General features: G+C 45.3%; 1 protein-coding gene across 2 annotated transcripts in view; it reads left to right on the forward strand.

The window, feature by feature from the left end:
* The first annotated feature begins 960 nt into the window (after positions 1 to 960).
* Positions 961 to 27,256, forward strand: part of MAML3 (mastermind like transcriptional coactivator 3) — a 451,017-nt gene continuing 424,721 nt past the window's right edge. For both annotated transcript variants that reach the window (XM_069557059.1, XM_069557060.1), the window contains exon 1: positions 961 to 2,291. In XM_069557059.1, the coding sequence (XP_069413160.1) occupies positions 1,821 to 2,291 (471 nt within the window). In that variant the 5' untranslated portion in view covers positions 961 to 1,820. The remainder of the gene's footprint in view (positions 2,292 to 27,256) is intronic.

Here is a 27,256-nt window from a genome sequence, read left to right on the forward strand (position 1 = left end):
CTGTTATTTTTTCTTGTTTTTGTTTTATGACAAACTGTGAAATGCTGTGTTTTTCCTATAGTTTTAGTCCATGAAATCTGCACTCTTTCCACTTGATTTAGGAAGGACCCTTAATTACTGCTGTCATTAGCACCTAGTGTTCAAAACAGTCTGTTAAAATGTACTGTTAGTCTCACCTCTAAGTCCCTGCTTGCTTTATTTCATTTTTTTTTCCAAGGGTAAGTAAAACAATAACTGCCCTAATAACAACAATCATGTACAGTGAATCGAATAACATTTCAAGTTTTTTGTTGCCTATTTTTTTTTCTTCAGAATTCCGCTTTTGTGTGTTAAGATTGGCCTAGAGTTTGAAAAAGTGTCCATAAGTAGGGTTACTACTACCGAGGACTTACTACCTGGGTTTTAAAAACAAGCCACTTATTTGCCTTTTTCTTTCCACATGGATATGGATGACAGACAACTGCTGCGAAGCTTTAATGTTTCTGCCTGGTCATGCACAGTTCTGCAATATATGCATAAATGTATATCAACAACTTGGGATCGCTTGATAACCTCGCTCGGAATAAGGAAATCCAGCCAGGCGCGTCCACGCGGCCGTCCGCGCGTGCACACACGCACACATACACCCAGGCGCGAGCACGCGCGCGCACACACACACAGACACATACACACACAGGTCAAAAGTTGATTAATTCCCGAGATCCCCCAGAATCTTTTTCTCTTTTCTGCCAGCGCCGACTTCCCAGGCCGGGTGGCAGTGAGGCTGGGGGCGTGCGAGGGGCGGGGAGGAAGAGCAGAGGGAGGCGGGAGCTGGGTGCCGCGCGCCGGTGCGCGCCGCGCCCGCTCCTGCCGGGTGAGAGTCCGGGCCGGGTTTTGCGCCGTGTCCCCGGGCTTGTCTCACGGCCTCCAGCCGCCGCCGCTGCCGTGTTTACTGAGCTCGCGCGTCCTGATATCACTCCGCTGGCATGGAGGAGGAGGAGGAGGTGGAGGAGCGAGAGGAGGAGGAGGAGGCGGCGGCGGCGGCGGCGGCGGCGGCGAGCAGTTGATCATTGTGATGGTGGCAGGAGCAGCGGCGGCAGCGGCAGCCCAGCCGAGCGTTAGGGGCTGCTCTCCGCGCGGCGTTTTGCAAAGGACTTCACCGATCTACTTTTGCAGTCGCCTCGGACTGTCCATGTGTTTACTTCCCCCAGCCCGAGGATTCGATATCTAGGTTCCTGTGAAATGCAGCTGAGCAGCCAAAGTACTTTGAGAACACGGGGCGGCATAAACACCAAAACTTTTTTGTGGAAGGAAAATGCAATAAGCAAGCTTGCCGTTTTCCGATGCGGCGTGGAGTGAGTGTGTGTCGCGCGTGTCCGCACTGAGGCATATGCTTGTGTGTGTACATGGGTTGTGTTTTTCGGTACGTAGGGAGAAAATGCTTGCCAACCACCGGAAATCTCTTGGAATTTATTAGAAAATAATGGATTATGAAAAGAAGGCAGGCGCAGAGCGGATCTTCCCTTGAGTTGCAACCCGATTTGCTGCTGGCTCAGTTTGTTGTGATTCTTTTTGTTGATAGGTGTCTGATGGTATTCTGATAACACCCCCCCCTTTTTTCCCCTCGAGCTTTACAGTTTAAAAAAAGGAAACAAAAAAACCACCCCAAAATCTCTCCCCCCCCCTTTTTTTTTTCGCCCGGTCGGGATCGCTGTTTCCATCCATGTGCTTGCGTCTCCCCCGCGTTCCACTTAAACTATTTTAATCCTTGGACCCAAGGAGGAGGCTGATAGGGGGTGGATAAAAAAAGTTCTTCCAAAATAGTGTGCCCGGGGAGCAGGATGGGGGATTTCGCAGCCCCCGCTGCTGCCGCGAATGGCAGTAGTATTTGCATCAACAGTAGCCTGAACAGCAGCCTCGGCGGGGCCGGGATCGGTGTGAATAATACTCCCAATAGTACTCCCGCTGCTCCGTGTAGCAATCACCCGGCTGCCGGCTGCGGCACCGGCGGCTCCGGGGGCCCGGGCGGCGGACCGGCGGCCGTCCCCAAGCACAGCACGGTGGTGGAGCGGCTCCGCCAGCGCATCGAGGGCTGCCGGCGGCACCACGTCAACTGCGAGAACAGGTACCAGCAGGCTCAGGTGGAGCAGCTGGAGCTGGAGCGCCGGGACACCGTGAACCTCTACCAGCGGACCTTGGAGCAGAGGGCCAAGAAATCTGGCGCCGGCGCCGGCAAGCAACAGCACCAGAGCAAACCCCAGCAAGATGCGGAGGCTGCCTCGGCGGAGCAGAGGAACCACACGCTGATCATGGTGAGGGCGCGCTGGCAGCGGGCACGGGGCGCGCGCATGAGAGGGGGGGGCGCGTGGAGCTTCTTAACAAGGGGGCGCGGGGATCTGATTTGCACGGCGGGCGAGGTGGGCTGAAGCCGAAGGGTTAACGTCAACTTTTTTGAGCTAAAGCTGCCGTCGCCGCTACCTGTTAATCTGTCAGGGTTGTCAGATTTGGGGAAGACGGGGCGAGAGGAGGGGAAGCCAGTCACGACTGCAAGGGGAGGAGGGAGCCTAGAGGAGCGTCGGAGTAAGGCACTGGAAAAGTTTTACCCCCCTCTCCCTTTCTTAGATACCGATGTGAAAGAGTGTACCGAGTTGAAACCTCGCTCCTCCTCCTCACCGCTCCCTACCCCATCCCTCACCTCGCCGCCTGGGCTCCCCAGACCCGTCCCCCTTCGCCCACCCCGCTCAGCACATCCGCCGAGTGTAGGGAGGAATTGATGCTGTCGCAGATTCTGGGCGGGCACCAGGCTCTCGAACCCCGTGGGGAGGAGGAGGGATGGAGATGCTCTCGCCTCCTCTCCCCGGCTCACCCCCTTTGGGCTGAGAAAGTCTAAGAGTTTTGTGAATGAACTTTGAAGTGGGTGAGAAACAAGCGAGGGTGGATGCGCGCCCGCGCGCGCGTCGGTGAGGGCGCGCGCGGATGCGGGGCGCGGGTGCGCTCCCTCGCGGTTCGAGACCCGCAGCTGGCCCGGCAGGTGGAGCGGCCCCGAGGGTCGAGACAGGAGCGGCTCGCCGGGGCGGGAGGGGAGAAAGACTCCCTGGGCTTGCGCCGAGAGTCCCCGTCACGCAACTCCGCAAGGGGGAGTCTCTCCCCTCCTCCTCTTAAACTTGCTTGCACGGAGCTTTCTCCGCTTCTGTCTCCCGCCCCGTTCCCCACCAACTTTCCGGGCCTGTCTGATAAGCCTGGAGGAGTGGAAGGTAGTGGGGAGGTGAAAGAGGCTTAAATGGCTGGGTGGGTGGGTTCGAGGTAGGAGGAGCAGCCAATGGCTTAACTTCTCGGGAGGAAGGGGCAGTTCCCACCCCCTAACCCTGAGGGTGGAATCCTTTCTCCCATCTCCACTCTCCGGTTCTTTGGCTTTCCTTTCGGGGTTGGGGCGGGGGGGGGAGGGGGTTGGGAGCCGGAAGTTTAGGAAAGGTGTCTGCAGCCCCCTCCCCCGCCGCGCCGCCCTGGTTTGGGTTGCGCGCGTGTGCGGGGTGGGGCGGGCGGTGGGAACCCAGGAGCGCAGCGGCGCCGCGCGCCTTCGCCCGTTTACCCCGCAGACCGCACCTCGATCGGCGGCGCGGGAGGCCCTGTCGGTGTGCGGCGTATCAATAGCGCACGTCCCCGGTCTGGGGGTCGTAGGCGCCCGGGGTGGTGCGGGTGCTGGCGCGGGCTTTCGCCGGGCGTTCCGTGACAAAGAGCCGGCTGGGGGGAGGGGAAGAGGAGAGAGGCCACTGCGCTCACTCCCCACCTCCCCCCACCCCGCACGTGAAGAGGAACAATTTGTTTATCTTGGGCTTCAAGAATCCTTCCCTCCTCCGGGTTCTCCGAGGCCGCCCAGCCCCTCCTCCCTCCTCTCCCTGCTCGGCGCGATCCTGCCCAGTCCCGCCGGCAGCACCTTCCCTCCTCCTTTTCCTTGCCCCCCACCCCTTCTTTTCCTCCTCCCACCTTCCTCGAGCCCGTCTTCCCCCTCCCTTCTGGAACGCGGCCGTGGGGGAGGGAGCGGGAGGCGCTTTGTCCGCTTCTCGGCCGGGCTCGGCTCGGGAGGCCGCCCGGCTGGGAGGGGCTCTGCGCCTGGCGGCCCTGCCCCTCCCCTGGGGACCCGCGCTCCCCCCGCGCCCGTGCGCGAAGAGGCGGACACGGTGGGGAGGAAGAACGACGGTCACAGAGTCAGGGAGGGAGGTTCTCGCTTTACAAACAGGAAGCCGAAAACCACTGACACCCTAGCTTTTCTGATTGTACCCGGAGGCGGGGCGGGCCTGCATCTCGACTATATCTCGCGTGCCCTGGTGGTACCCATTTCTCTCCCGGTCCGCGCCGTCTGCCACTCCCCGCCCCCTTTAGCGCCCTTCCACGGACGAAGAGACTCACTTTTGTACCTAAGACTCAAGTAGCATTTGAAAGGCACTGGGAATATCACCCTTGCCTGCTACACGCCCTCTTTTCCTGTTTCTTTTCTAAGCCCCACGCGCTCGGATTGCGTAGAAATGGGCTTCTTTTGGGAGCCTCCAAAATCTTAGTCCCAACAGCCTCTCTGCCGACCTTTCGGGATTGGATGATTGGAGGACTACCGCGCCAGCTGGGCAACGCGGGAACAAAAGCCGGTGCCTGGTCGCTTTTGATCGCAAGCGAGAGCAGTAGAGTTTGCAGCCAGAAAGTTTTAGGTTGTGTTCCCTTGTGGGGGCCATATGGGCCCTGGGAGGGGTAGAGATGGGGGACTCCTGGTGCGCGCGCCTGAGTTATGATACACCCGCAGGTGGGAGACAGTTCAGGGTCCTGATGTTATCTGGAAGAACATAGCAAGCCCAAACCAGAGCTCGCTTTTGAAAATGAAAAGATAGAGTTTACTTGAATAGACGACTCGTAAGCTGTACGTTTCATGGCGAATCCCAGTTCAGCAAGTTAACAGCTAAACTGGAAAAATGATTGCCTGAAAATAACATTCTTCTGTCAATTTTATGACAATAATTTAGCTTATTGATGAGACTGATGTACAGGAGTATATTTTAGCTTCAAGTGTATTTCATACGTGCATCTCCCATTGATGCGTGGCACAAGTTTGTGTGATGAGTGTAATGAAAATCAACAGCCTCCAGTCTTAAGCCGAGTTGCATGTAAATTCTATGTACCGTATAAAATGAAGGGGAACAAGTTAACATCCTCCTCTACAAGTTATTTTTTCTTTAAAGATAATTAGCTCAAAATTTTACATAGAACCCTGAAATGAAAGAGTATTTCAACTTGGCCTGTTTATGAGGTAAAAATCTTGAGAGAACAGGTTGCAAAGAAAACGTTGATCTTGAATTAGCAGCTTGGGCTAATTCAAGCCCCTAGTTGGGCTCTGGGGGAGGGGGCACAGAGCAATTATATTTAGTTCTCAGATTGAGCTCTCTATTTGGAAGGCCTTAAAGAAAAGCAGCAATCACCCAGAGTCAGATAATAATAATGGTGATGATAAAAATAAAGATGAATAGGATTTTTTTTCTGTTTTATTGCTTTTGTTTACCTTCTTAGGGCTAATATGTCTAAAGTACTAAATATCGATTAGTTCTCTTTCTGCTTGATTTGGGTTCAGAAGGCAGTCTAATAATCAAGGCTTACCTCTTTTGATTTGTTTTCTTATCTTTCACATTTACAAGCATAGACATGAAAAACAAGCAAGAAATCCAGAAGCAGGGTGGGTGAAGAGACGGAAATCTTCCTTGGCTCCAGGCTCCTGGGAAGGTGGTAAAGAATCCAGCTGCAAGAGAGGCAGGAGATGTGGGTTTGATCCCTGGGTTGGGAAGATGCCCTGGAGAAGGAAATGGCAACCCACTCCAGTGTTCTTGCTTGGGAAATGCCATGGACAGAGGAGGCTGGCGGGCTACAGTCCATGGGGTTGCAAACAGCAGGACATGACTGAGAGCCTGTTAGAGAGTAGATGGCCCAGGCCTGGGTTTGAAGCTGCATTCCCTCAGGTAAAAGATAGTTTCTAGACGTTAAATGACTTTCTCTACACATACTGTATATCAGAAGGGTCTCACCCCCACGCCCCCACCCCCAAGAGTTGCTGGTAAGAACAATGCAGTTGAAAAGATGGCTTTTCCTGAAGTAGTTTTGTTTGTTGTAGCAGAATGAGACATTGTTCATTTTCTATACTTGAAACTGAACCCCTGGATAAAATTTTAAGACAAATTCCCTGACAAGTTCATTCTCATTCAGGCATACCAAATGCATGAGGATGCAGCCCTCAGAATCTCAAATGGTGGTAGCTTACTTGACCTGGATAAATTCTGTTTTCATGACCTTTCTACTTATCAGCACTATCATAACTTTCACAGTGTGCTTAATTTATACACAGCTTAGAGACTGCATAAATCTATGTGATTCCTGCTCTTAAGAGTTTATCACATTGTTTATTTGATAATAAGCAGATTAAACGCTGTTTTAGAGAAAACTACAGTCTATCCAAAGTGTTTGGATTTCTAGTCTTGTCTTTGGAAAAGACCCTGATGCTGGGAAAGATTGAAGGCAAGGGGAGAAGGGGACAACAGAGGATGAGATGGTTGGATGGCAGCGATGAACATGAGTTTGAGCAAGCTCTGGGAGTTGGTGATGGACAGGGAGGCTTATACTGCTGCAGTCCATGGGGTTGCAAAGAGTCAGACAGGACTGAGTGGCTGAACTGATCCAAAGTGTTCTTTCTCATTACCTCCTGGAAGAGATACAGGAAATACCAATATACTAGTCCAGGGCTAAACCTCCTTATAAATGAAGCTGGTTTGCCTTTGCTATTCCTGTTGAAGGTAAATTGTTGGCTTTGTAGTCAAGTGTTTTTGCAAGCCTGTTAGGTCAAACCATTTGTGAATCTTTCTTATGAACCTTTTCTCTGGCTTATCCTGTTCTACTGCTCTTCTGGGTGATAGGATTTGACAGTATCTCTTGAAAAACTTTCCATAGCCCACACAGGGTGTGCCTTAAGTTTGTGAAAAACTTTTTGAAATTTCGTTTCTCTTCACAAGTGTTTGTCTTTTAATTCTCAAGAAGCATTAAAAAAGAAGGCGGCGAAGAAGCACCAGTACATACTCAATTGTGTTATATATGTTCTTTAGTTGTGGTACATTTTATTTAGTAATGGGTAGCCAATGATCAGAAAAGTAAAAGCATAGTTAATCATTTATCATAATCTAAAATGCTCTTTAGGCTGAGTTTCTTATCAGGGGAAGCTGAGTTTTCAGGGGGATAGCATGTTTGATGCTTTCTATCCTGCCTCGTTAAGAGTCTTTGGAGGTTTTCTGCCACCTGATATGAAGAAAATAAACAGTCCATGGATATGGTGTACTGACATTTCCGAAAGCAGGATGAGAATTTTAAACGGTAAAACGGAGCTGTACAGAGTTGTTTTCTACATATCTCTCTGAGACTGATAGCCAACTGTTGTGAAAAAGGTTTCCTGATTGGATTTTTCCATTTGGTTGAGATACGAATGCGGGAGTCTTTCTCTCTCTCTCATTAGTGCTGCTACCGGAGAAGGAATCTAGTATAATAAACCATTCTGTACACTACACAGTAATTTTTGAAGACATCTCTAGTACTCATGTTTTATTTAATGTCATGGAGTTTTACTTGTGATCAGTGCTCCATGTGTATTAATTAACACTTCTGTGCTACATTTCTGAGCTTAAGGTGGCTAACTTCTGTCATCTCTTTCCACATTACCCATCATAGAGAACTGTGACATCAATCAGACATCAAAATCTTATAAAAAGGAACATATTTAAAACTCAGTCCCAAGGTTTTAATAATATTTGTGTTTTAGTTCTCCCAGATAGCTTTGCATTTTCAGAGGCTGATTACTGAGTTTTCAGAGCCAGCTGTTTGCTTTGTTTTTCTTTTCTCCACCTGCTGCCAACCTTTTGGTCTTTTCACTGATCTTTCGCACTTTTACCAAAGAATGGGAAGAAGCAAGAAGAAGACGAGTTTAATGCTTCCTCCTCTTATAAGTAATGAACTGGATAAGATACCAATTATTTTGGATTAATTATGGGTTTAATTTAGTATACCATTTATTCTTCATTAGCGCAAATCATAGAGAATAGACTGAATTTCTAAATGTCATTCATACATTTTACGATATTGGTACACAGTTCATAGTGCTTCATAGAAGTGAAAACGCTGCACGGGGATGATCCAGAGAGATGATATGGGGTGGGAGGTGGGAGGGGGGTTCAGGATTGGGAACTCATGTACACCCGTGGCTGATTCATGTCAATGTATGGCAAAACCAATACAGTATTGTAAAGCAAAATAAAGTAAAAATTAAAAGAAGTGAAAATGCTAAATCACACTCTTGCATCCAAGACTTTGACAATGTAGTATTTTTTTGGTAGAGTTTCAGTATTATTTTAGCTAGGTTTAAGGGAATAACGGGTCTTTGTTATTTAGTTACCATTAGCCTTGATGCCAGTGACTTCACAACAGTTGCAGGCTGTTATTCCCCTTTTGCATGACATTTTAAGTAAAATAATATGCTTATTTGCCTGTTGTTTCAAACTAATTTGACACTACAAAAAACGTTGATTTACAGATGACCATGCTGGAGTTATTGGATCCCCCAAATTAAATTTTCATTAAAAAATACAGCATGCTTTTCAGACACATTCCAAAAATTCATTGATTCGTGTTTGTGAGATGGAAATGGAACTTTTGGAAAATTGACTAATTAATTTTCCTAAACTTAGAAAAACAAAACACTTTTTTTTTGTTGTTGTTTAGCAAAGCTTAAAGAGCTAAAGGAATAGTACTGGATAAACTTACTCAGAAGATGGTGTTGAGGGCCTGCCATATAATGAATACTTAAAGATCATAGTGTTCCATCCCATGGATTGGAGAAATTGCACAGTTGTTTTTTTTTTTTTTTACTATACCTGGCTATTCCATCTGTTAAACAGTTGAGGGACTTTTTAGCTATGGATAAGCAACTCCATTTGGGAAAGAAGCACAGTGTTCCTTTAGGGCCACCATACATACATGCATAGAAAAAGCCATTACTACTATGGTTCAGGGTTTTTTTTTAAGGGCAAGCTGTACCTACTATTCTTGGGGGAATTTAATAAAAATCTCAAAAGACCTGCAGTGCTTCCTCTGACATCAGGAAAGTGATTTCTTAAGAATAATTTAGACACGTCTCTTTATATTGGACCTTCCATTGGTTAGAATGACTTTTATGCTGAAGTTGTTTAGTCACAAAGTTGTATCTGACTTTTTGCCACCCCATAGACAGCAGCCCACCAGGCTCCTCTGTCTCTGGGATTCTCCAGGCAAGAATACTGGAGTGGGTTGCCATTTCCTTCTCCCCTCTACTAACTATCTCCCAGATATTGTTCATGTCCATTGAGTCAGTGATGCTGTCTAACCATTTTATCCTCTGCTGCTGATTTCTCCTTTTGCCTTCAATCTTTTCCAGCATCAGGGTCTTTTCCAATGAGTCGGCTCTTTGCATCAGATGCTCAAGTAGAATCTTTTAGAGTAAGAATAACTAACACTCATCTTCCTTGAGCAATGGCTTAACAACCATAGAAAGCTTGAATGAAATATTTAAACTAACAGCCTCCAGAATGTCTTAACTCCTTGAGTCCCCATTCTATTGGGTAGAATCTAGTTTTATAATGTTTCATATTACGGACTCTCCGATCCTTAACACAGTCACTTGTGCTTCTGCTTGTAAAGATGTTAGAACCATTACCATATCTCTCTCACAGTATCTCTCTCCACCTCCAGAAAACACATGTCAGGACAGGGGCTTCTTTTCCTTCAAAAGAAAAGGCTGAAATGCTGAGTCTGTTTGTGCAGATTCAACCTGGGCTGTAACTGTGACTCAAAAGGATTGCACAGCTCTAAAGACAAGCTCTGCTAGCGCCCTTCCTTCTCACAGTGGTGGGTTATTTTTCTTTCTTTGATTGTTTGTGAGATGCTGAAAGTAACTTGATGATTGAGAGTGAATCTAAAGGGACTGGTTCCCAGTAAAAGGCTTTAAGAAACTCTAGTGGTAAGAGAGAGAGGCAAGAGGTGGGTGAGGATTTTGGAGGTATCTCCTGGAATGGGTGGCAAGAGAGGTTCTGCTCATTTGGGGTAAAGAGTATCCTGGTACCTTGGGAGTTTATGGCAGTAACATATGATTTTAGTAGTCTATTCTGAACCTGCAGACATTGTTAAAACGCAAATAAATATTTTTCCGAGCTAATGTTATAATCATTTGTATCTGAAAAAAAAATTTCCTGAAATATTTCCCTGCTTCTTTAAATGACTACCTCTACCATTTAAGTGGATTTACCACAAGATTCCTTGAAATCATAGAGTCTCCATTAGTGGAGATTTTGCCCCCAACCTGAACATTTGGCAGTGTTGGGAGACATTTTCAGTTGTCACAATTGGAGGGGTGCTACTGCTGTCTAGAGGGTAGAAGCCAGGGATGCTGTTAAACCTCCTAAATACAATCGCAACAAAGAATCACCGTGTCCAAAGGATCAGTGTTGCTGCTACTGAGAAACCATGCCTTAAACAAGGAGCTCCCTTAGAATGTTGAAAATACAGTGTGGCTTTCTTTACAGCTTTTCAAAACCATTCTTACTACTTACAGGGTGGAGAGGGGAGCAGTGTTGCCATGAGGTAGACAGCCAGTCCCTGGGAAGAAGGTAACCTTGACCCGGTCATGCTGGCTTCCTCCATTGACTTCTTTACAGCCAAGATTTCTTAAGTAGAACAAACACTAAAAAGCCTTGGCCTGTGCCTGGCCGGCTCCTATCTGGATGAGATGCCCAGCATCTCTGAGCATTTTCCCATCTCCCTGCCGGAGCGGTTGTTTGGCTCAAATGAATTAATATATGTAAGACTTCCAAAGATTTTATGGTGCTATGCAAATGCTGGGCTTGTTTTTATGAATTACTTTCCTATCACTTTTTGCCTCCTAAGTGCAGACTTAGAGTGATCTGAGGCTTATTTCACTCATGTGGAGGCCGGGGTCTCATGGCAAGGTCCTGAACAACTGCTACATATTGGATACTGTTTCTGGGTGCGGGGGATTCAGTAATGAACCCAGGTCCTTACTGTCATTGGACTCACAGCAGAGCATCATTCATGTTTCAGATGAGCTGCGTAAAGCGGTCTTTGTGGTTTGATGAGAACATGTTAATGGAAATCGTTAACAAGCTAACAGGGATTCCCAAGTGGCTCAGCGGTAAAGAATCTGCCTGCCATTGCAGGAGACACAGGAGATGTGGGTTCCATCCCTGGGTCAGGAAGATTCCCTGGAGGAGGAAATGGCAACCCACTCCAGTACTCCTGGACAGAGGAGCCTGGCAGGCTACAGAATGTGGGGTTGCAAAGGGTCAGACATGACTGAGCAACTGAGAACACACAAGCCATAAGCTAACATTTAAGGAAATCCTAAGAATACTAAATGCTTTGTATCTTCTTGCAAGCTTCCTATAGTTTCTGGCACTGCTTTCTGTAGCAACATTTATTCCACTGTTTTTCAAATAAAATCACTTTGTGGAGGGGAGAGGATTAATTGGTGTGGTGGAGAATAAGATTAAAGGGTGGTTGTTAAAAACAAGGCTTTAAAAACAAGAAAGATCAGTTTTCTTTTTTTTTGGAGTAGGTGCCCCTGGTGGGCTACAGTCCATGGGGTTGCAAAGAGTCAGACACGACTGAATGACTAAGCACACACACACACTGGCACCACAACCACGGCTTGACGTCAAGCTTTTAGAAGAAATTAGAGAGAGAGAGAGAGCATTTGAAAAGGAACAAGCAGGAAGGCACAGGTCTTGAAACCATGTCACATGAAGAGCAGCTGGAAGACCTGGAGGTGTTTAGTTTGATTTGGGGGATGATATGATTACTTTCTTAAAATATTTGAAGGGCTGTCATGTGAAGAAAGGATTAGATGCACTCTTTGTGGCCTCCAGGGGATAAAGTTAGGATCAGTGGTTGGCGATTATTTGAAGCAAAGTTTGGTTTAATATATTAAAAAAACAATTATATGAAAATAGACACTGTTCACAGATGAAATGGGCTGTGTTGATGAGCCAGAATGTTCCAGCAGAAGTTGTTCAGTTAACTGAAATGTTGGCAATGACAACATCCTTCTTTTTTTAATGATAAAACTTTTATTAAACAATATGAAAATAAAATACCAGTTATTAGAGGATAGGGCCTTTGTCTCTTTCTTCCTCTTCATATCCTCATGATAGAAAAAGAACTACCTGGGAATTCCCTGGTGGTTCAGTGGCTAAAACTCTATACTTTCACTGCCAATGATCTGGGTTTAATCCCACGTCAGGGAACTAAGATCCCACAAGCCACTTGGTGCAGCCAGAAAAAATAAATGACCTACCTCTGTGTGTGTGTGTTCAGTTGCTGAGTTGTGTCTGACCTTGTGACCCCATGGACTATAGCCCTTCAGGCAAGAATACTGGAGTGGGTTACCATCCTCCTCCAAAGGATCTTCCTGACCCACTGATTGAACTCGAATCTCTAGAATCTCCTGTATTGGCAGGTGGATTCTTTAGCATTGTGGCACCTGGGAAGCCCCCCATTCCAGAATAAAATACCGCAAAATTGATTGAGTGATCCCATACTTTGAGAGATTGATAGTTTCTCATTTTCTGCCAATTAAGCCTTACTTAGTTGCAATGGACATCCTTATCCATTTATCACTGTACATATGTGAGATTTCTATAGCACAAATTTGGACTTTCTTCTGTATATGTAATATGTATAAACAGAAGTCTGTTTCTTCTGAAGAAGCCAAATCTCTTAATCTAATATTGTTTAAATAGATCCTGGATCTTATTTATTACAATCCATTTTAGGGCAAGTGATAATTGTGTCTCTTGAAAAGTAGGGCTTAAAAAAAAAAGTATCAACTCTAGCGCTTGGTATGTGTCATTGCAGTCTGCGTCAACACTTAATTTGTAAAGGCTGTATATCTGGCCATACATCTTAGAGAAATGACTTTCTTTCTTTTCATCTGGTCCCAGTGACGAAGTGAGTAGGAGTCTAGTTAACCAGCGCTGGTTCAGGCTGTGAACACGGGGAATTCACGGTCTTGAACAGCTTTTGTAGTTCTCTGTACTTTTCTTGAACTTGGTGTTCCCCAGGCCTGCGTGGCTTTATGCGTAAATATCTTTCTGTTGGTGGCACGGTACCTGGGGTGGCCGTGCGTGCAGGTTTGAGTGGTCATAAAAATCACAGGTCTGTGAGCTGCCACTTCCTCCAGGTTCAATTACCCTGACTAATCCAGTCATCTGTGTAACATGGTAATAACAACCTGCTGACCTGGCCAACTGAAGAAAATGCATCAAAATGGACTTGCCTCGACAGTTGCTTTCCAGGGTTTGTTTGGACAGGAGAAATCCTATCACTTTTCAGCATACAGGTGAAGTGGTCTCAAGACTGCCCTTCTTTGTCATTTTGATTCACCCCTGGCATGGCAGCTGCCCTCCAGGAAGATTCTCAGAACTACAGTCTGTATTTTGACAAGAGCCGGAGCAGTTTGGCTCCAGAACCTATACCCTTGGCTACAGTGTTGTTCTGCCTTCGCCAGACTGAAGGGTTCTGTCTTGAAAAGATGGTGTGAGCGGCTGCCTTTTCAAAAGAACCGTGCTCTCCCCAGAAGCAGTGCTCACCTTCCTTTAGGTTTTCAGATCTGTTTGAACAGGAGCCCAGCATGAAGATCCCTGGACGTGTTGGTCCTTGGGCAGCTCTGCTGTCTCATTTTTATAAGATTTTTATTTTTTCGATGCAGACCATTTAAAAAGTGTCGGTGGTAAAGAATCCGTCTGCCAGTGTAGGAGATGCTGGAGATGTGGGCTGTATTCCTGGGGTGGGGAGATCCCCTTGTAACAGGAAATGACATGCAACTCCAGGATTCTTGCCTGGAGAATCCCATGGCCAGGGAAGCCTGGTGGGCTCCAGTCCATGGGGTGGTAAAGAGTCGGACACGACTGAACACTCACTCGCTCATTGAATTGGTTACCATATTGCTTCTGTGTTATGTTTTGGGTGTTTGGCCTTCAGGCATGAGGGACCTCAGCTCCCCAACCAGGGATTGAATCCCTGGTAGCACCTGCATCGGAAGGCCAAATCTCAATGACTGGATCACCAGGAAATTCCCTGGACCCTGCTGTTTTCTCAGAAGATCCCTTTGCTGTCTCCTGGCCCCCATACCTCTGGCTTTGGTGACCCTCTCTCCTCATCTCCTTTACCACCAACTCATGTCTTACCTTTGTCACCGTGGCAGTAGGGCCTGGAGACTTGTTCAGAATGTTGGTGGCGGTGATTTGAACCACAGAAGTAAACCAAAGGTGGAGCTGTAGGTGATTGGCCTCCACTTTGGAGGTCATGCTCTCCCCAGTGATTCCAATAAACCAGACGCTCTGCTTCAGTTGGTGATCTAGCTAACTAGTGACAGCCATTTTCTATGTTTCTATTTCATTTAGCCGCACCACATAGCATCTTAGTGAGAAAAGCCCCTTTGGCCAGCTAAGCTAATGCAGCTGTATGCACAGTGCAGCCTTCAGGGGAGGGGGCTTCAGTCTAAAGACAGCTAGATATCTTCTGCCCCGGTAGCTTACAGCTGGTTAGACACATGAAATAAGGGCCTTGCTCCTGATCCTGAAACTAGGCCAGCCAGGACTATCCATGAAGACATCCTTCAAGTTGCTGGTCGGATCATGCAATACGACTTCAGCCTCTGACTCTTCTGATGATAGTCAAGTTTAAACAGCCAGGTTTCCTTTTTGCTAGTCTACTCTCCCTCTGAGAAGTGTCATCTGACTTTCTCTGTGTTTGTTTCTGATTTTCCCTGGATCTGTGTCTTTCATTTCTAGCACCCAGATGTCTTCTTTGAAGGATGACTTCCATGTATGTAAAAGGTGGACAGCTGCCTTGCATTTTGCCCCAAGTATAACATTAAACCTTTACACTGATGGTAGACAGTATAAATGGTTCTCTGTTTTGAATAGTAGTTACTTCATAGATATCTGACTATAGCTGTTAGGTAAAAACTACTTTCTAAAGGCTGGTGATATTATAGCAATGCTGCAATAAACTTTTAATTTCTAGTTCCTTTAAAAAGCATTTTCTTATTTCCTTTTGAAAGAGTCCAGAGGTGATTTGTGATAGATAAGAAATGCTCAGAATCAAGTCTTATTATGGAGTTTTTTAAAAAACATATCTTATCAAAAGTATGTTTCAGACCTATTTTTTTTTTAAGAAAGTTAAATTACTATGGATATAATTCCTGCAGAGGAATATCTGGAGGTTAACATTAACATTTATGCAAAGAAATCGGACATAGTATCCTAGCTCGACAAAATTTTCTGGATAGTACGTAAAAGAAATACAACTGTTTTGCTGGGTTGACCTTGAGTTTTGGCTTCAGAATGGCTGCGTGATAATAATGCCAGAGCTCCCATAGCGGGTAAAACATACATCCCTTATGCTGTTTAGTCACTAAGTTGTGTCCAGCTCTTTGTGACCCTGTGGACTGTAGCCCGCCAGGCTCTTCTGTCCATGGGATTTTCCAGGCAAGAATACTGGAGTGGGCTGCCATTTCCTTCTCCAGGGGATCTTCCCAACCCAGGGATGGAACCCGGGTGTCCCGAATTACAGGCAGATTCCTGACTGTCTGAGCCACCAGGTACCTGCTGCCATATTCTGTTTTGGCACCTTCCATCCCCAGTTCTAATCCACTGTGGGATTTCAATCCTCCCTTTCTCCTGGCCACCATGAGAACGTGTGTGGCTGTAGCAATGGCCCGCTTTACAGAATCTGCAGGTGGTATTTATCTTTAATCACTTCAGGTATTTCCTTACAGTGGGGTCTGCAGTTCGGCACCTCTCCGATTGTAACATTCCCTTACCATTCACATCCTGCAGTAGCCCTTTCCCGGGAGAGCCTCTGAAGCTGGGTAAACAGAGGTGGTTTATATAAAGAAGCAACTTTCTCAGTTTAGAAGTTGTTACAGCTAAAAGGTTGAAAACGTCTTTTTCTGTGTAACTGGGAATTCCTAAATGGTTTGCAGCTGCTATTGGATTTTTTGAAGACACGTTCGGTTTTCATCACTGAAGCACAGAAACGATGCCTTTAGATTTTGGATTTCACGCAGCTTACTTCTTAGAACCTGTTGAAGGACTATTGGGGAAAGCTATTTGTCATGACATTGAATAACTATACTGGAAAAAAATTTGGGGGGGCGGGTATGGACTAGGTCTGGAGACCCTGATGAACTTGGTCACGATAACTTCGGGGGTGGCCGAGTATGGTACTTTGTAAGCCTGGGATAGCTCTCCTCTTGGCTATTGAAATTCAAATAGACTGGCCTTTTTTTTTTTTTCCAACCTTTGATTCTGTTCTTAGATTGGAAGAACTGATATGAATCATTCAGGGGCATTTTCTTTTAACTTGAAGTTTGTGGTCTGAGATTGGAATTGGAACACTTGGAAATATGTAGCAATAGTTTTAAGGAAGGGAGCTTAATGACAGTGTGTGCAGGGCAGACTGTGTGTCTTTGTTCCCTCTGCTGAGGTGCCGGCTATCTGTGTCACTGGTTTGGTAGGCTCCGTGTTTATCTGTGGTCTGGAATGTCAAAGGACTGCCAACCTAAGAATTTTGCTTCCCTCTTTACCCTAAAGTGATGGTGTAGGAGTTTCTGGTATTGGCTCATGGGGGTGGGGACAACCATATATGGAAGAGGGAAGGGGGATTGGCTGGCTTCCGTATTCTCATCCATTCTTCCTAATGCCATTTTCATTACTCTATTAACAGAGAGTGGATACTCTGAGTAATTATTTGTCTGTCTTTTCCTTCACAGTGTAATGCGCACTTCACTTGTTTTCTTCAACTTTTTTGTAATCTATGTGTTTATGATACACTGAAGAGCAATAAATTAGAGAAGAGAGATAATTAGCTTTGACAGCCTTACAGAACTGATACTGTAAGAGGAGGGAGCAAGAGGGTTGCTTTAGCGAAGGATTCCATGACTGGGTTTGAGTGAAATTATCCAGATATATTCATCAGCTGTCTGGGTGGCCCAGGTCATAGGAAGAAGTGGATTATGGTGTGATTTTTAAGAATTTAAACATTTTTCATAGTTTAAAAAATATCTTTTATTCCCAACATAGATTTTTTTAAACCATTTTTAATTGAAGTCTAGTTAATTTTCCATGTTGTGTTAGTTTTAGATGTAAAGTGATTCAGATATATATATATATATATATATATATATATATATATTCCTTTTTAGATACCTTTCCATTATAGGTTATTACAAAAGATACTGAATGTAGTTCCTTGTGCTATCTAGTAGGTCCTTGTTGTTTAGCTGTTTTATATATATAATAGTGTGTATAACAAAGTAGGATTTTTAGATGGGGAAATTCAAAATACTGAGCAATGAAATGGGAGGAAGAAACAGCAACTCAGCCACTGGTGTTAAAAATTCCTAATGTTCCCAGTGCCTCTTAATCTCTCTCTGAGCATGAGCCTGTGTTGTTTTTTGAGAAACCTTTGTTTAATAGCCCTCTTACATTAAAGGAAAGTGTTCCTTTCACTTTGATGACTTGCCTATTGGGGGATGTGGCCTTTAAGAAACTTGGTTCATTTGGCATATTAACTTGACTTGGTAGTCCCTCTCAATTTGGGGATGCCTTGCATAGGAGACCTGTCTCAGTGTCTGTAGGGAAGCAGGTTAACCATGGGTTGGCTTAAATTATTCCTACTATTGTACTTATTTTCTGTTTTTTGGATTGGAAAGAAAACGTGGAACAGAGTGTGAGCTTGACTTGGGCAGAAAGGGAGGGGAGGTGGGTAAAATTCACAGCATCTAATAAAAGAAATGAGCAAATAAGGCTCCTGTGTCATCGTTATTCCTACGGCTCTTTCTTCCTGGGCCGGATCAAGCCCTCATCCACAGTGGAGGTCATGGTGATACGGACAAAAAGGGGTCTATCTAGAATGTTCTGAGATATACCTGGTTAGTGCTCACAAGAGAGGCGAGAAGGCTGTGTAGAGGAGTTTCACTGAGAAAGAAAATGTTGATCCAGGTCACTGTCAGCTCTATGGGATGAGTTACCTTCAGTCACTGTGACCTCTAAGCCACAGGATCTCTAAGCATTGACTTAGGACTAGCTTGAAGGTGGGAGCTTGGAAGGGTTTGGCTTTTCCTGCACACAGAACCCTGTGTCACTGGAGATCAGCAGGGAGAGCTCCTTTAAAACGTCCAGCTTTTCTCCTCTCCACACCCAGCAATGGCTTCTGCTTCCCCCCACCCACTCCATCCCTCTGTCTTTTGTTCCATGAATAAATATTATGTGGTTTGGTGCTCATTACTCTTTGATATGAAAAAAGGCAATTCATTAGGTTGAAGGAGGAGGGGGGAGGGAGACACCATTTTTCACCCAGCGCATCAAGCGTGGTTACACTGATTTGAATTCCCAGAAAAGTAATAAAACAGTGAAAATAATGATAAAACAGCGCCTGGGCTGACAGCTGTGCAGCACACAGGAGCCCAGCACACAGGCCCCCGTGCTGCAGCAGGACAATATTGCCAAGCATATGGTGCCTGGCAACCCAGTTGCTGGACTCGGTGACCAGCTTTTGTCCGAGTGACTCGAGGCATCGGGCCTGTGGTGGCTCTTCAGAAACTTCTAGTCTCCTTGGCAGGAGGGCTCTTGGCTCTAGGCCAGCCGGGCTGTACTTCGGCGGACTCAGACTTGGGCAGCGTTGATGCCTCCTTCCTTTGATCACTAATCAGATCATTTGTTCTGCAAGGAGAAACTAGGCTCTTTTTTTCCATCGCAGCCCAGTGGCTCCATAACCAAAGGGAAATTTTCTGCAGGAATGCCAGTGAGTTATTAGAGATGCATTAATTCACCAGGGCTCAGTTCTGGTGAGAGCGACCATTGCTTTGTTCTGTGTTTAGTACTTTTCAGATGCGCTTTGCATGTTCCCTCTTGATTCTTAAGACTAGGAAAGCTAAAGCCAGCTAGTACCTTAGGGCCAGGGTTGCTGCTCCAAGGGAGCGTGTATACCCGTCTGTCTAGTTTTCACAAGACATTGCTAAAATAGGCCCTTTGCTTAGCCTGGGTGTATTTTTTAATGTGTGAAGCTGGCATGTGTGTGCATAAAAAGACTAATTAACTCTACTTTGCTCAGGGGGTTCTCCTTGGGCGCCCCGTGACCATGCCCTACACTGGCCGGAGTTGTACCAGCATCCTGAATCCTTTACGACTTCAGCCTCTATGGAGTCAGGGTCACTCATTCTGGTTTCTTTCTTCTTGACTCCAGAGTGCAAGAAAAGACCCAGAAAGGCCACATGGTCCTGGGAGAGTGGTTCCTGCAAACGTAGCAGAAGGCGAGTTTCAGAGAGAATCACACTCCACGAGGAAAAGCGGTAGCCTGTGCTATTGTGCTGCGTGCGGGAGAATATTTTTATTTCAGGAGCTGAAAGGAGAAGATGGGTGGCGTTGATACCCTGATTGAGGAGCACCAAATGCCACCGTATTCTTGATCTCTTTGTGCATATGTGCTAAGTCAATTCAGTCATGTCTCTTTGCGACCTTATGGACTGTAGCTCTCCAGGCCCCTCTGACCTTGGGATTCTCCAGGCAAGAATACTGGAGTGGGTTGCCATGTCTTCCTCCAGGGGATCTTCCTGACCCAGGGATCGAACCCAGGTCTCCTGTCCCCTGCATTGGCAGGTGGATTCTTTACCACTGGTGGTGCTTGGGAAGCCTATTCTTGAAGTCTAGGGAACTTCTTTTTTTTTTTTGCAGAACACCCATAATGGTTTCGTTTTGGTGTTGGAATGAGTGAATTTCTTTTTCTCCTGAACAAATGTCATCCCAAGGCCGAATCTGCTGGGAAAAAATATACATATGTATGTGTATGTATATTTATTTATTTCTGTGATGTTCTACTAATGACTAATCAGAGATTACACTGGAACGCTCTGCGGGAACTGATACTTTTTCAGGCCTTTAGTTTTACATTTGTGATCACTGGCCTTGAAGAAAATGTTTCTATTTGGAGGAAAATAGAGCTCTTCTATAAATCTGGTGTGAGTATGAGGCCCTTGCTGTAGCCCTGGGGAGATGGGAGAGTCCATGTCTGTGCCCCAAATGAGAGTCAGAGCATCCTGAAGAATGAGGGGTTCCTGTTTGCTATTTACTAGCTGGGTTGGTTCTAGAAGCTCCCTGATGGTGGGAACATGCTTTCAACCTTGCCTCAATGGTGTATTTTCATAAGTCATGTTCTGGGAGAGAGATTTCGGCTTTTACTTTCCTGAGTTTCCTGAGTTAGGGGAGCAATCTTTACCTTCTCTCCTTTTAAAATATGGAAGCAAGAAAATGACTGAAAAAGGCCCAAACTTAACTCTCCGTCTTCCTTGTCCTGAGCACCGTGGAGCCACCCACAGCCTCTGGGGAGGTTTTATGCAACTATCACAGCCTTCCCCAGGGAGCGCTGGTGGAGAAGTTGGAAAGGACGAATAGGGAGAAAGAAAGAGAGCTGGAAAGGAACGCGGGAGACAAGAGGAAGAAGGTGAGGGTAAGAAACAAGACAAGTTTGGGGGTATTAAAAGTAGGTGAATATTTAGATGGACGAAGGATCCTTGGTTCCACTGAATTAAACTTGTGGATTCTCTTTGGCCATTTTATATTTGCACAATAATATTAGACATTCTGTTATGCAGCACATTTATGGGATAAGCAGAGCTACCGTGAGACTCCGCTCACTTACCAGGTCACTCAGTGACCTGAGGCAAAGCAAAAGTAGAAACAGCCTGTTGACATTCTGCGTTTGGTACAGCTTTTCCAGTTGGATGAAGAATCGTGAATCTGAAATTCCAGCTGTGTTGTTTTTCTGAACTATTAAGAAATAGAAATCTACAGGGGTTATGGGGACAATTCGATTAAAAAAAACACTTGCCCCCCCTAATGTGATTTGTGTTATAATTATTTAATACCTAGAGGACTCTTATAATTGAATTTTAGGGTGCTTCATTTACATTCTAGCTGGTGAGAGTTAGAAATACTATCACTTTGTGGTCCTCTGATCGCTGTCCCAAACATTCACAGAATGCTCCGTGATTCAATTATAAGTATCTTCTGGGGACTGTGTAATTCTGTGCTTTCTAGTTATCATTATAAAGCACCAGGGGACGGTGAGCCAATCACATAGTGTCAGTGGCTGGTTGTTTATAACCCTGCTGTGGATAGTACAAGGTGCTCTGGGCATAACCACACATTTTATAAAGGGGTATGATCTAGCTGTAGGGGCAGAAAAGGGTTACATACTCATTTTTAAGTTTTACCAACAGAACTTTTGAAGTAAAAACTTGCTGGTGATATTAAACAATTGACAATCTTGTTTCGAGTAAATGAAACACAGAGTCTAAAGATGTAGACCAAAAACCCTATCGCAGCAAGAGGAAGGAGAGGTAACTGTTGTGTACATAAAGCTGTGTCTTTGTAAAAGGAAAATTAAACAAAGAACACTGTAGAGGAAAAGAACACTATAGAGGAAAAGAACACTATAGAGGAAAAGAACACTATAGAGGAAAACATGTAGTGGAAAGAATTACTGGATATGAGTATCTAGTGATCTTGGAATTAAAAAATGGAGCATGAATATTTTCAAGGGATGTTTGTGCAGAATAAGGAGGCTCCAGCCTGCTCCTCCCAGGGCACCATGGAGGCATCTACACGCAGACCTCGCCAGAGCTCTTTAAAGTGGTCGCCGGCTCTCGACAGCAATTGCTTCTGAGTAGTGTTCAAACAGCCCTGACGCGAGTCCCTTGGTATGTCATTATCGAGTCTCATATTTAACCTTTTTCTAATAGCCTCCCCGAAGTCCAGAGTTCTCAGTGAGCACCAGTGGAAGTTAGAAAAGGTGTTTTTCCTCCTCGTGACTGCACAGCTGTGAGGAGCATAGTTATCTGGAAGTCATCTTTGTTTTTCCTTTTTTTTTTTTTTTTTAGTCCTTAGGAGGGGAGCAGGTGGTTGCAAACGGAAAGTGGCTTATTGAGATAGGCCAGACTTTGTGGTGAGTGTCAATACATTAATAAGACCATCTCTTTCTCCAGGTTTTTTTTTTTTTACTGAGTCTCTTGCTCAGTGAAAGAACTCTGTTCTTCTGGGAGAGGACTAGGGAACACAGGCATTCATGGAGTATGTGGCTCTCCTCTTTTTCACTCTCCTAAGCTTGCTATTAGTGACGCAGGCGTGACACTGACAGGTCAGGGACACGCTGCAGAGTGTGGACGAGAACAGGGCTGATGGTTACCCTGGTATAGGACCCCCGTGGCCCCTGCTTACCGGAGATAAAACGAAACCTGTTTGCCCAGCTGTTAAACCATCTCATCAATCTCATGACCACTGTGCCTTTAGAAGGATGGTCCTTTTTTTTTTTTAAGTTGATTTGTTTCTTTGGCCACACTGCACAGCTTGCAGTATCTTACTTCCCCGACCAAGGATCAAACCTATGTCCCCTGCAGTGGAAGCTCAGCATCCTAACCACTGGACTGCTGGGGAAGTTCCAGTCCTTTCTTATTAAGAGAAGCATATGGACTTGGTGACATCTCTAATGTCCTAGAAATCAGAGAGTGTATTCCTGATTTTAGAAAGGTGGGGAATGCCCAGCAGTTCTTGTCCTAAGAGGAGACTGGAGGCAGAGATCCAAAGAACCTTCCCCTTTGCTACTTTCCAGCCCCTGGCCCTGGGGCAGCGGGCAGATGCTCTGGCCTGTTGTCACCATCAGTGGACGTGAAGGAGAATGGGCCAGGGGAAGAGAGCTGGAGAGAAGAAGGAGGCGGAAACGAGGCAGAGAGGGCAAGGACTGCTAGAGTTGTGTGGATGCAGACCCGTCATGACCTAGAGCTGCTTATGCACTAGACAGAAAGTCTGTGCAGGTGTTTGGAGATATGTGGAATGTCTGGTGAAAGCCCTGTTCTGACTGTCCTTCTGGCTTGTTCCCTACTGATGCATCATTTTCGATCTGCACAAATTCCCAGGTGCCTTCTGCCTCTGAGTCCTCAAGCAGAGCAGCTTGTGGTCTGGGGGGTAGAAGTGAGGTCACCTCTTGAAAGGGTGTCCTTCCTCTAGCCCCAGGGTGTCCCCTCCTTCCCCTGACGAGGGCTCTGCCCTGTGCTCTGTGGGTGCTGGGTGCGGAGAACAAGGGAATGCTCCAGCTTTTGATCTCAGCAGCTGATGTCTGCTACTTTTAGGAGTTTTTCCCATTTTTCTCCTGGCCTAGGGCTTCCCTGGTGGCTCAGACCTAAAGAATCCACCTGTAATATGGGAGACCTGGATTTGATCCCTGGGTCGGGAAGATCCCCAGGAGGAGGTCATGGCAACCCACTCCAGTATTCTTGCCTGGAGAATCCCCTTGGACAGAGGAGCCTGGCGGGCTACAAAGTCGGGCAAAGAGTCAGACTCAACTGAGTGACTAAGCACAGAAATTGTGTCGGCTGAGTTAACACCAAGACACTAAGTTCCTCTGGGTGGCTGTATAATCTCTATTCTGTGTATAATACAGACAGAATTTCTGATAATCAAATATGACAAATGCTCCCACCACCCTTTGTCTCTCATCCCCATGATTGGGGTGCAGTTGGTCTAACTCAAAGAATATTACGTTGAGAGCCAGGAAATCTGGTCTAGTTCAAGCTTCCCCCCCAACAAACTGTATGACCTTGAGTGAATCACTGAATATCTTAGGACCACAAAACTCATGGTTTCATTTAGTGGATTTGTAAGGACACTTCCCAGTAGGAAGGAAGTATTTCTATGATGTTAGCATTTAGTCCACTTTGTGTAGCCATGCTGGTACTGACTTTCATCCCAGGAATATCTGCATCGTTCTTTCTGGTTACTGAGAGGCCCCCACCACCACGGAAGCAAAAGAGAGCTCAGCCTTTGCTGGAGTGACTGGAGGGTTTTGTCTAACAGATCATAGTTTATAGATTTAATGCACATGGACATGTGCCTTGCTTGGAAATAGGGTGTGTAAAATTTAGTAAGTCCGCAGAACATGAAGGAGTGTTTTCTGGTTCTGCCTGTGCTCTTCATTTAGAACCCTTCAGTTCAGTTCAGTTCAGTCGCTCAGTCGTGTCCAACTCTCTGCGACCCCATGACTCGCAGCACGCCAGGCCTCCCTGTCCATCACCAACTCCCGGAGTTCACTCAGACTCACGTCCATCGAGTCAGTGATGCCATCCGGCCATCTCATCCTGTTGTCCCCTTCTCTTCCTGCCCCCAATCCCTCCCAGCATCAGAGTCTTTTCCAATGAGTCAACTCTTCACAAGAGGTGGCCAAAGTACTGGAGTTTCAGCTTCAGCATCATTCCTTCCAAAGAAATCCCAGGGCTGATCTCCTTCAGAATGGACTGGTTGGATCTCCTTGCAGTCCAGGGGACTCTCAAGAGTCTTCTCCAGCACCACAGTTCAAAAGCATCAATTCTTCGGCGCTCAGCCTTCTTCACAGTCCAACTCTCACATCCATGCGTGACCACAGGAAAAACCATAGCCTGGACTAGACGGACCTTAGTCGGCAAAGTAATGTCCCTGCTTTTGAATATGCTATCTAGGTTGGTCATAACTTTCCTTCCAAGGAGTAAGTGTCTTTCAATTTCATGGCTGCAACGGCCCCCCCTTTTCTCATCATGTTCTCCTAGCACCATATTCATCAGTGGGCCTTGTTTTGTGTAGCTTATGGGTGAATGGCCAACACTGTGTGCTGAGCTTCTTTAAAAGAGAGATTGGGCCTGATGTATAGGAGGAACTCCAAAGATATCTCTTGAATGGACCTGAACTATAATGTTGGCTGAGGTATTTCATTCATCCCATCCTTATTATTTATGGCGTGGGTCCTAAACTTCAGGGCCGGAGTCTTCAAATGTGGCTAGGAAACTCAACTTTGTTTTTCTACTTGGTTGAAACCATTTTTCTCTTCTCTTTCAATCAGCCACCTGCCATCTAATAGTGAAACCAAGGTGCCTTTTTTGTGCCATTTCTTAATGCTTTGTAAATTTACAAATCATTGTGTGCATGCTCAGTCATGTCCAACTCTTTGCAACCCCATGGACTGTAGCCTGCCAGGCTCCCCTGTCCATGGGATTCTTCAGGCAAGAATACTGGAGTGGGTGCCATTTCCTTCTCTAGGGGATCTTCCCGACCCAGGTATTGAACTGGTCTCTCTTGCGTCTCCTGCACTGGCAGGTAGATTCTTTACCACTGATTTTAACCTTCTTTTAATAAGCCCAAATAATATCTGAGGATCTTAGTTAGTTTTTGAAAATCAGTGTATAAAATTTCAGTTTATAGGCTTTTGTAGCACATTTGTATAGTTGACCTTCAAAGTGATTCTTTAAGACTCTCAATTTCTTACTGGTAGACTATCTTGAACAGTGTAATGCTGTATTACAGTATTTTAGCTGAATTTCCTTTAGAAACCTGAGTTTGGGCTGATAAAATTACGAAGATGAGCAGTGGGCCGATTTATGAGACAATCTGTGCAAATAATGAGGACACAATCTGTAAACAGAGATATTGTTTCTTCAGTTCTAAAGAAGTTTACTTTGTAGTAGATTTGCCAGCGTATTTTATAAGTAAAGAATTTCATAAATTAGACTGCTTGGATGGTCTCAATAGAGCAAGAAAAATAACAAAAACTTTCCAGGTGGCGTACACTATCAGGCAGATTCTTGGGTACAAAGCCATTTTTCTGTCCTCTGCATTCTCCCTTTTGGGCAAGCACATTTTCTCTCTGGTTTCTGTCTGAATAGTTTTGACAAGCATATGAAAACATAGGAGAAGGCCCCAGAATTAAGTCACATTCAGATTGTTTTGCTAACAACTCGTGTTCTTTTATCATTCCAAGGTGAAAGATAAAAGTCACTCCAATCAGATTAAAGGGCCAGAGATGAACTTGGTTGAGTCTAATGTTTATTTTAGACTTGGGATTTACACAGGTGATTCAATTGCTATGACACACTGATAAACTTCTTGTCCCATGCCACAGTTAAGAAAGAAAACAAATGAACTTCCCTAGCGGGTCAGTGGTTAAGACTCTGCACTTCCTACAGGGGGTACAGGTTCAATCTCTGGTTGGGAAACTAAGATCCCACATGATATGCAGTGTAGGAAAAAAAATTAAAAAAGGCTAAACTAAAAATGAGAAGAAAACAAGCAAAACAAAAAATGTGTGAAACAAACCAAAAACCTTACCTACTTGGTTTTAAGTTTGCAGACAGGCTTTTTTTTTTTTCCAAGTTAACTTTTTCTCCTCTATTTCTCATGTCTCTGCTTTAGCTAATACCTGAGACCCTTTCCACCACTGCAGATATTAGAACAGTCACAAATCATACAGTGTTGTGATTGTACATGACCACCTACACTTTGGTTCTTTTAGTAGCAATGCTGATTGGCCATCAGCGTGGAAACTCCTCTTGTTTCCATTTTCTTTTTTGTTTCAACTTTTCGTCTGTCCTTCAGAGAGCCGGGGGCACTTATTATTCTTTTCAGTTAATTTTTATTGGAGTGTAGTTGCTTTACAATGTTGTGTTACTTTTTGCTATACAGAAAAGTGAATCAGCCATACATGTATACATATATCTTCTCGTTTTTGGATTTCCTTTCCATTTAGGTCATGACAGAGCTTTGAGGAGAGTTCCCTCGGCTGTACCAGAGGTTCTCATTAGCTATCTATTTTATGCAGAGTATAGCATAGTCAGTCCCAATCTCCCAGTTCAACCCAATCTCCTCTTCTGTCCTTGGTAACTGTAAGTTTGTTCCCTACATCTGTGCCTCTATTTCTGCTTTGCAAATAAGTTTATCTATACCATTTCAGGGGCAGTTATTAAAGAAGAAAAAAAATCTACCCTTAGTTTTGTCTTCACCTTTTGAAAACATGTACTGCAGTCAAAATCAGTTTTGACTTAATTTGATTTAAAAAAATATCTTAGAGAAAGAAGGCATGCATAAGAATTGTGTGTTTGTGCGTGTGTTTAGAAATTTGGTTGAATTTTTGTTTAACTTCAGAATGGGACAGCTCATGCTTCTAAGGTATTCATTTATGTCACGAACTATGTGGCTTCCAGGATTTGCCATGGCTTGGAAGGGGGTCTCTGTAATCCTATTGATGGAAAAAGTAATAATAGTAACAGCTCACATTTCCTGAGTGCCAGACACTTTAAAAT

This window comes from Ovis canadensis, chromosome 17 (assembly GCF_042477335.2).
Source record: "Ovis canadensis isolate MfBH-ARS-UI-01 breed Bighorn chromosome 17, ARS-UI_OviCan_v2, whole genome shotgun sequence".
Taxonomy (NCBI): Eukaryota; Metazoa; Chordata; class Mammalia; order Artiodactyla; family Bovidae; genus Ovis; species Ovis canadensis.